A 10,000-nucleotide genomic window follows, 5' to 3' on the forward strand; every position below is an offset into this window, starting at 1 on the left:
CTCACACACACACATGCACACATACACAATTAGATACACACCAACACACAGATGCAGATATGCATGCATGCACACAAAGCCACACACACACACACACACACACGCACACACACACACTCCGAAACATTCACATTAGCACAAATCTACTGAGACCGACTCAGCAGCGCTCTTAAACAATGCCACCCGATCGCAGCGTGAACACTTTCATTTGCTTATTTATTTATTTACTTACTCTTTTTTTAGCCACCAAACAACACCCCCCCCCCCCACCCCCATCCCCCCGGTGCACCACATGTGGCTATAAACTCCTTTTCTGGTGCCATCAGCCCGTCTTGGCGGGCAGCGCCATGTATGTGGGAGGCGTGCCCTTAAAACGTACCCAAAGTGAGCCAAGCCCCTAGTGCCCATTTTATTTCTCTCTCTTTCCAACGCCCTCCTACTAAAAATATCACATAAACTATTACTATACATCATCAGCCTGGCGCATTTGCCGCGTGGAGCAAATAATCCCCATGAACGAGGACCACACATTCTTCTTTCATGTTGCTGCTGATTATGGTAATCAGAGGCTGGATTACCATATTTGGCGAGCAAGAAAAAGGGTTTGGCCCGTAAATGATGTAGCGGAAGTCATAGTGAGGCGCTAATGCGCTGGGGCTAATGATATATGGGGGTATATAGGCAGGGAGTGGTGAATAATATATTGTGGCTACCGCTAATGGGCTGAGAGGTGGACGAGGGGCGTAGGCTGGCCGGAGCCTGAGGGCAGAAGATGACCGGGGTAGGTAGGATGGGCGGCTGCGCTATTCCCGCCCTTCCTGCACCAGAACAACCCAGAGCAGTGACCCAGACTAGCAGACTAGCAGCTGACAGCCCGCTCTCCTCCTGAGAATGGACCTGACAGCTCTCACTGACTCTGATTGAGCTCAGAACCACAGGGGAGGGAGACCAGGCTGGACACAGACCTCTCTGGCTCTTCTTCTTCCTCTCTCTCTCTCTCTCTCTCTCTCTCTCTCTCTCTCTCTCTTGCTCTCGCTCTCTTTCTCCTTTACTCCCTTTCTCTTCTCACTCAACTTGACTGTGAGTAAACAACCAAGGGTTTGCAGTCAGCTCTGGCCAAAAAAAGAAAAAAAAGAGAAAGAAAATAAACAAAAACAGGCACAAAAGAAAATACTTTGGCCAGTTGGCATATTCCCACTAGAGCGTTTTTTTTTTTAGCTTTGGAGGACTCCAAGTTCTGCTTACAGTCCCAGTCACACTTCTTAAAGCCATGGCCAGGCCCCCTGCTCCCTGGAGTGTGTGTGTGTGTGTGTGTGCGTGTGTGTGTGTGTGTGTGTGTGTGTGTGTGTGTGTGTGTGTGGTGGTGGTCGTGTGGGGTTCTGGACTGTATTCCCACTCAGAGGAGTTATCAGCTCTTTGTGGCGACGCCATGGAGTCCGGCGGGGGTAAACACTTTTTAATCAGCTCTCGCTCCCTTCTGCTCCCCGTCCCCATTTTAATTACGTGTCGCCGGCCAGATAAGGGCCCTGCCTCTGAACCCAGTCACAGGCCGAGGAGCACGCTGGGCCCCGCAGGGCCACAACAGCCGTAAACGCCGATGACTGCAGGTGATCTCGCAGTTGGTGCTGATGCGGCTGGTGCCAACACCTGTGCCAGCGCTGGCCGGTCCGGTAGGAGTTGGTGGGGGGTAAGGGGCGAACCGGAGCTCGAATTGTTTGAGGGCTCGATCTGGACCCTCCCGAGCAGAGCAGATGGGGTAGGTCAAACGGGGTGAAGACCCAGAGACTTGAGATTGCGTCGCAGACCGAGAGAGTCATAGGGAGAGAGAAAGAGAATTACAGAGAGAGAGAGAGAGAGAGAGAGAGAGAGAGATGGCAGAGCCGTCTGGCTCAGGCAGATAATAGCAGATAATGTCCCCATCTCCCCTATCTGCTCTAAGCAGCCCACGTGACAGATGTGCCAGACAGAGAGTGAGCTGATGATGATGAGGATGATGATGAGGATGATGATGATAAGGAGGAGGAGGAGGAGGAGGAGGAGGAGGAGGAGGAGGGTGCTGGCGGAGTGTGGGAGGAGGAGGAGGTGCTCTGTGGCTCGTGTGATTGGTCAGCGTGGTCCCTGGCGGTGGGTGCGCTAGGTCGGCTGGTTGGCTGATGTGTACCCTCAGCGCTAAGCAGGAGGCTGACCGCTCTCGAGTAGAGAGTTGAGCAGAGAGTCTGAGAGGCCGCCAGGAGTCATCCTCTTTATTAGGTGCATGAGGGGCTATAGGAGTCTCTTTCACAAGCTCCATAAAGCCTTTGATAGGATTCCTTACTGCGCCAGCGAGGATTGAGGTCCCTTCTAACCGCACGCTGGCACCTATAATAAGCACACAGCCACCACTGCTGCAGTACGTAGTCACTGCTGGGGTCTTAACCAACGGAGTCTACTGTCATTTTCTGAGTGTGTGCAACTCTCTGTGTAGCACTGCACCGACCAGAACGACCTGCAGTGTGTGTGTGTGTGTGTGTGTGCGAGGTGGCGGTGGTTGGGGGGGGGGGGGGGGGCACGTTCATTAAGCTAATGCACAGATGCAGAATGTGTTCTCTTCCCTTCCTCTATGCATGGTGATTTATGGTGCTGCAGAAACGTGAAATTGAGTAGACGCCGAGAAGTTATTTAAATAATTTAGAGGTTGACACAGAATACTTTTTGCTTTTTTTCCTAGGGTGTATGATTTATGGTTATTGCAAAAATGTGAAATTGAGTATATGAGTATAAGCATATTACCTTATGATAATAGAAGTAATTTAGGTGATTTAAAGTCCAGGGGTTCCAGATCTTACAAATACAATGGGCTGCCGTGAATAGGCCTGCCAAGTCCCAGTGCGCCATCCCAGGCCAAGACATGCTGGATCCCTCGGATATTGTTAGTTTATTTCTTCATTTATATATTATTATTATTTATTTTTTAATTTGTAGCTTGTGTTACAGCTCCGTTTATGAAAACATAATTGCCACATTGAATTTCGCTCGAGTAAAACAATATTCGGTTTCATCTTTTGTTGTGTCGGATGTCGCATACTGTAGCACTTTATTGGCTGTGATTTGCACAGCAGTCACTGTTACCAAATATGACCGTGTTGAAAAGGAATATTGACAAGATGAAGGTGAAAGCGATCTAACAAAGTGTAGCTGCGAGCCGTGCCCGTGGGGGATGCAAGCAGGTATCGTGGTGGAGAACTGTTGCTGGGGTTGCTCTGCACGCTGTTGATAAGCCAGGCAGGTGTGTGTGTGAGTGAGGTCGTTTCATCAGGTCATCCACGGCGCGACGGGGGATACACTCGCTCCATTGCCGGGCTCGCGCAGCCAAAAGGGATTGGCCAGGTCTTTCATCATCACGGCCACTTGTGCTGTAACGATGGCAGGAGCTTCATTAAGGGCCTCGTTAAGTCCCCTCGTTAAGGCCCTATCGTTAAGGTCGATCGTTAAGGCTCTTCGTGGACAGCCAAGAGTAAAAAAAAAAAAAACCTCGGTCTGCGGAATGTAAACTCCTGGCAGGCTCGACTGGTCAAGGGGGGTGGGGGAGGGGTGCAGTGATGGGGTGATGGCGAGAGCCAAACAAGCTGGAGCCTGACACGGGCAACTCTGGGGAAAAATACCACCTCACAGGCCGCTGTCGCCCTGGTAACGCACAGCAGCTGGCAACTGGCAGCCCCGCTGTTTGAGCTCTACTTCCCGTCCCAATCTGAAAGCTGGCTGATGAGAGACGCTCGACTGACAAAGACAGAATTAACCGTGTTTAGAGTAATTAGGCTGCTTTGCACGTTACAGGAGAGAGAGGGAAGAGAAAGACAGAGAGAGAAGAGAAATGGAGGGAGAGAAGAGAGAAAAAGATGGGCGATGAGAGGAGAATAGCACAGAGACAGATGTGTGCAAAATACAAAAAAAAAAAATGACAAAGTATGCAACCATCGCCAGCTCTCCTGTCAGTATGTAAAATATATCCCCACGTCCAGGGATGCAGGAAGGCATTCATCTGCAGTCTGTTCCCCCTCTCCAGCCCAGAAGAATGCAATCTGGAGAACGACAAAGATGGAGAAAAAAGAGGAAATAAGCCAATGAATATTTTCCCTGAGAAATATCCATTTTTGCTCCATTTAGAGAATGTGCTTAGCTGTTGCCACACATCAATGCGCGCGATCAAGGGAGCCTCCCGCCACGCATTTTTCTTCCCCATCTCGCAATGTCACACTCTGCTGTGGGAGTGTGGGGCGCTGCCGGTGGCTTTCAGGCGACTCAGCCCTACCCAGCCCTGCTCAGCCCTGCTCAGCCCTACCCAGCCCTGCCCTGGCCCTGCTGCGATGTGGCGCCACATGCATTCCAGCCACGTACGCGCAGTAATGAGAATGAATGCTGATGTGTCTCCAGTGCCCCCCCAGCCCCCCCCCCCCCCCCAACACACACACAAACACACACACACACTCCCTGGGCCTCACGGCCCCAGCCACAGTACCCCAGCCAAGCAGACTATTACCCAGACACACATGGCTGCACGCAAGGGGTGGGGGGGTTAGGGAGGTGGGCTGTGGATTGGGGGGGGGGTAGGTGGCAGCAGGGGAAGAGCTACCAGCGGCTCATCCAACAACCATGGCAACGTCGGCCGTAGTAAATATCCTCAGTGTGAGTGGTTAAGACAGGGCCCAAGGGGAGAGGGCCCACTGCTCGGCGGCCCTTTCAGTGTTGGGTGTCCATGGCTCTTTTCTTGTGGTATTGAGTGTGTGTGTAATACTTATAGATGGAGTCTGAACAGACTGTGCAGCAATCTCTAAATATGTTTCAGGGTCATTTGTGATTATATTCTCTTCTGTCACTGGTGATCTTTTTTGCAAAGCCTTATTTGTTCCATCTTCATTTAGCCCTCTCTCTCTCTATCTCTCTCTCACACTCTCTCTCTGTCTCTCTCTTGCCCACCTACCTTCCTTCCCACCACTCACTTGCATCTCCTCTGTCTCTCTCCCTCTGTCCCTCTCTCTCTGTTTTGTGTGTAAGGGCTGTTGCTTGTTGTTTTTTGTTAAGAATGTTTTAGGAATATTTAGGAAAATTTGTTTAAATTTCAAGTCTCTGTTTTTGTCTCTCATTTCTGTGTAAGGGCTGTTATGGGGTTTTGTTTAAAATTCAAGTCTCTCTCTTTGTCTCTCTCTCTCTCTCTCTCTCTCTCTGTGGCCCTCTCCCCATCTGTCTGTCTTGTCGCTCCCTCTTTTTTGTTTTCTCCCTCCATCTCTGTCTGTAGGATGGGTAAGGGCTGTTAGAGTTGTCAACGATACACTTGTTTTTTTTCTAATATTCTCTCTCTCTCTCTCTCTCTCTCTCTCTCTCTCTCTCTCTCTGCCTCAGCTCCACACAGACATGGACCGGGCTGACGGCCGCACACGCTACAAGCTGCGTGGGGATGGTGCCGGCTCTGTGTTTGTCATCGACGAGAAGACGGGCAACATCCACGTCACCAAACCCCTGGACCGCGAGGAGAAGGACGAGTACCGCCTGATCGCCACAGCGACCGACCGACAGACCGACCGGGCGCTCGAGCCCTCGTCCACTTTCATCATCCGCGTGCAGGACATCAACGACAATCCGCCCATTTTCGAGGAGGCACCCTACAGTGCCACCGTGCCAGAGATGGCGAACATAGGTAGGCTTCGCCAGGATGTTGGCATCCGTGTTGCCATCCATCATCCACTCACCAATTATTCAGTCCAGTTTTATTTCTTAATAAAGCATCTTTGAAGTTACAGTCCATAATTCTGGTGAAATGTTATTGATTTTTAAGCTCAACAGCCAATCAATCAGCACTCCATTCTTGGCTTCTAAGGCTATTTATTGATTAGGTTTAGGAGTGAATGGCTCAATCTTCATTCAGTTCATTCAGAGTTTTTTTTTCCGAGTGCATACAAAGAATGGATAGTTAGAGGACTATTAGGAACAATTTCCTGAATTTGATGAAAAGTATATTGGAATAGAATTGTAGATTGTACTTCCAATAGTTTATGGTGTATATAGCGCTTTATAGAGCCTAATTCCCAAGACCACAATGATGGTGGAGTGGAAAAACTCCATTTTAATTGGAAGAAACTTTGAGCAGAGCTTAGCTGAATGGGGCTATACCCAAGACCAGAGATGAGCCACCACCCTCCCACCAAACCTATCGTCTGTCCTTTGTCTCTCCAACAGACTGATGATCTGTTTAAAGACGACGGAAGAGAAAAAAGGAGTCCTCCTGAGTCTTGATTTTAATTTTCATCAAAGGCAGTCGTTGCAACAAAGGGCGTTCTAATCTTGACAAATTATCTTATGAATTTTTCTATTTACGGCGCCGGCCCGCCCGCCATCGCATTTAAATCTGTCAGAGATGTCCTCTTTTGGGGGTGATTAAACGCTTGGTATTATCAAAAATGATCTATTCATGTGTTGAGGAAAATATTTATCCTAGAGGTTGAATCAGCGTCAATTTGTTTCACATGGATTCACTTGAATATCTTTCAGGATGTGTGATGCTCCTTTGCAGCTGAATTCAAGATTGATTTTTAAGGACTTGAATGCTCAAATCTAACCATGCAAGGAATGTAGGCAGACTATCACCATGAATAGCTTGTGTCTTATTTTGGGCTTTGCACAACTAAATGCAGGACTCCTTTTCATCCTTTTCAGGTGACATCCATTTTCAGCTGCAAAAACACATTAAATGTGCCATCAGACAATTTTGTGGCTGTGTTCTTGGTTTGCTTCTGGGCTGAATGGTTGTGGGCTTCTCATCTCGTCTCGTCTTTTCTCTTCCGTTCTCTCCTCTCCTCTCTACGTGTTGCGTCAACCCTCCCAGTCTCATCTGCTTTTGATCTGTCTATCTGATCTTTCTTACTTGCCGCCGCCGAATCAAAACATTGGCGCCCGGTGCGCTGCTTTCACATTCGATCTTCCATTTTTCCTCAACTCTGCTTCTTAACTGCCTGTGATGGATCAGGAATAAGACTTGAGTGCCCCACACACAGACAACTCCCTAACACCCCCCTTCCCTGCCAATCCCCATCTCCGCTCTCTAAACCCCCCCCCCCCCCCTCCTCACACACACACACACACACACACACACACACACACACACACACACACACACACACACACACACACACACACACAGAGATACACACATACTGTACACAGACACACACACACATACGCATGCATGCACGCACGCACGCACGCACACACACCCACCCGCCACATCCTGCACTCTCTCTCTCCTGGTGACACTGTCAGGTCTTTGATGTCAGAAAACAGCAACAGCTGCTCCCACAAATCCCTCCTTCCCTCTGAGCTTGTCAGCCGCTGCCTCATGGGAATTGTGGTTCTTTTTTGGCTCTATGTATTTTTCCTAACAATTTCAATCGCTCACACGAAGCTGACGGCCTTTGATTTATTTGGTGGGTTAAGGGAAAAGAGAAATAAATAAAGAAAACAAAACAGAGAAGTCCAGATCTGTCAACAGAGGGAGAGACTCAGAGGGAGAGAGAGAGAGAGAGAGAGAGAGAGAGAGAGAGAGAGAGAGAGAGAGAGAGAGAGAGAGAGAGAGAGAGGGAGAGGGAGAGAGTGTGTGTGTGTGTGTTGGGCAGACGGGGTGCCACTGGCAGGCGGTGAGATTGAGCATGCAAGAGCAAAAGGGAATTGGAGATAGGGATGGAGCGAAATGAAGTGAGACAGACAGAATCGGGAGGGAGGGAGACAGAGAGAGAGAGAGAAAGTGAGGGAGAGTGAGAGGAGGAGAGAAAGTGAGAGAGAGAGGGAGAGGTGAGCAGCAGGGGAGAGTGGCAAAGTGAATAACATATTTGTCACACATTGCACAGAGAGAGTGAGAGAGAGGAAGAACAAACTGAGAGGGTGAGGGAGAGTGAGATAGAGAGGTAGAGGGAGAGGGAGAGGGAAATAGAAATACAGAAAGAGAAAGATACTGTAGAGGAAAATGAGCAAGTGAGAGAGAACAGAAAAAAACAATGTACCAACCAGATTGCAAAATCCTCTGTGACCACCCCACTGGTGCTCTGCTGTGGCCAGTCATTCAATGTGTGTGTGTATGCACCAGATTGTAATCTCTCTCTCTCTCTCTCCCTTCTTTCCTCCCTCTTTCTCTCTCTCTCTCTCTCTGCTCCCCTTTGCTCCTCTCCATCCCTCAGGCACCTCCATTATCCAGGTGACAGCTACTGATGCGGACGACCCCACCTACGGCAACAGCGCGCGGCTGGTGTACACGCTGGTCCAGGGGCAGCAGTATTTCTCCGTGGATCCCCAGACAGGTGAGGCAGTGGCACTCACCTGCCTGACCCTGACAAATGGCGTCTTCGTGCCGCACTAAATGGCAGCTCTTTCACTTCACTGTGTGTGTCTGTTGGTTTGGGTTGTCAAGAGGCTTAGTGTCTGTGTGTATGTGTAGGGGAATGTGTGTTTCGTTCTACTTCAGCCATCTCTCCCACACATGCACACACAAATTGCTAAGTATGTACACACACACACACACACACACACACACACACACACACACACACACACACACACACACCACTTTCTTCGCCCACAGCCGCACAGTCCTGTTTTCCCTCTTTTTTGCACCTTCCATTTTTGTTTTCCTTTATCCTCTCATGTCCCTTCCTCTCTCTCTCCCTCCCTCTCTCTGTCCCTCTCCTTCCCTATCCCCCCTCTCTCTTTCTCTCCCTCCCTCTCTCTCTTTCCCTCTCTTTCTTTCTCCCTCTCTCTCCCTTTTTCTCTCTCTCCCTCTCCCTAATCCCATCTGAGTTGGCAGAAATGTATTCATTCTGCCAAAGCCTGAGAACATCCCATACACAGCTAACAGCCCTCTAAATTATATTCTGAAAGGTGTGTGTCTGAATGTGTGTGTGTGTGTGACTGGGGGGACTCTTATTCAAAAGCAGATGGCATGGAAGTCTTGTAAACCATTAAACACAGATAAAAAAGACAGGTAGAACCCCACCTCTTTTTCACGTCTGCATTGTTTTTATTTATTTATTATTAATTTATTGTTTTTGTGCATCTTTATTCAAAAGTCTGTTTGAGCTGCCTTCATGTCACCCTGTGTCCTGTGGGCGTGTATGGAAAAGGCTTTTATGTAGAAGGAGGGGAGACGTTTTAGCTCGCTCTGCACAGAGGCTATGAGTGACAGGCCACCAGCAAGGGGCTCCTTATTTCATAGTGTGTGTGTGAGGGTCTGCTTGTGTGTGTGAGTGAGTGTGTGGACAAGGTGGCAAAAAGTTCAAGTTCAAACATTGCCTTTGTGTGTGTGTGTGTGTGTGTGTGTGTGTGTGTGTGTGTGTGTGTGTGTGTGTGTGTGTGTGTGTGTGTGCACGTGCAGTCTGTTTATTTTATACTGGTGTAGCCACCAGAGCTTGGGCTTCCATTGTGTTTTGAATTCATTTGGTCGAGTGCATTGCAATCTAATTAATTTTGTTGACATTTGTGGACCCCATTCTGGCACAACCGAGCCGTTTCTCGTCTTGAATGTTTTTGAATGCTAATCAAGGACATTAACCTAATTCTGCCACGCAAGCAGTGTATGGCATTTGTCTTACTGTCAGAAGGACAATTTTGCATACAAAGGCGAAAAACTGCCTTTCCAGAGGTTTTATTCCCTTTTCACATCTGTGGGACAAAACAAAATGTCTCAATTATATCAAGTGTGTGCAAATGTTGTCCTCTGTTCACCAGATGTCTCAAAATGGCAGATTTTTCTAAGAATTTAATTTCAGTCAGGTGGCAAACATGTCCAATGTGGATTATATAAAGTCATCAAGCTTAAAGGCATCCAATGCAAGATTTGTAGCATAACAGCACTTGTAATAGGGAGAATCACGCACCTAGCATAGCTGACAGCGCCCAACAGACGGAGAACCAGCCTTGTCATTTGGCTGTCGGCGCCCCCATGACATCTCGCGAGAATCGTGAAACATTACCTGGTCAGTAG

The 10,000-nt window shown here is 48.7% G+C and overlaps 1 protein-coding gene across 1 annotated transcript in view; it reads left to right on the top strand.

Annotated features, from left to right (window-relative positions):
* Positions 1 to 10,000, top strand: part of cdh24b (cadherin 24, type 2b) — a 66,036-nt gene that overhangs the window by 20,352 nt on the left and 35,684 nt on the right. Inside the window, exons 3-4 of the mRNA XM_076293133.1 lie at positions 5,377 to 5,671; positions 8,202 to 8,321. Of these exons, the coding sequence (XP_076149248.1) occupies positions 5,377 to 5,671; positions 8,202 to 8,321 (415 nt within the window). The remainder of the gene's footprint in view (positions 1 to 5,376; positions 5,672 to 8,201; positions 8,322 to 10,000) is intronic.

The sequence above is a fragment of the Alosa pseudoharengus genome, unplaced genomic scaffold, assembly GCF_046254945.1.
Source record: "Alosa pseudoharengus isolate Yale_2024_CS ecotype anadromous, Long Island Sound unplaced genomic scaffold, YU_APseudo_1.1 YU_APseudo_1.1_scf_2, whole genome shotgun sequence".
Taxonomy (NCBI): Eukaryota; Metazoa; Chordata; class Actinopteri; order Clupeiformes; family Clupeidae; genus Alosa; species Alosa pseudoharengus.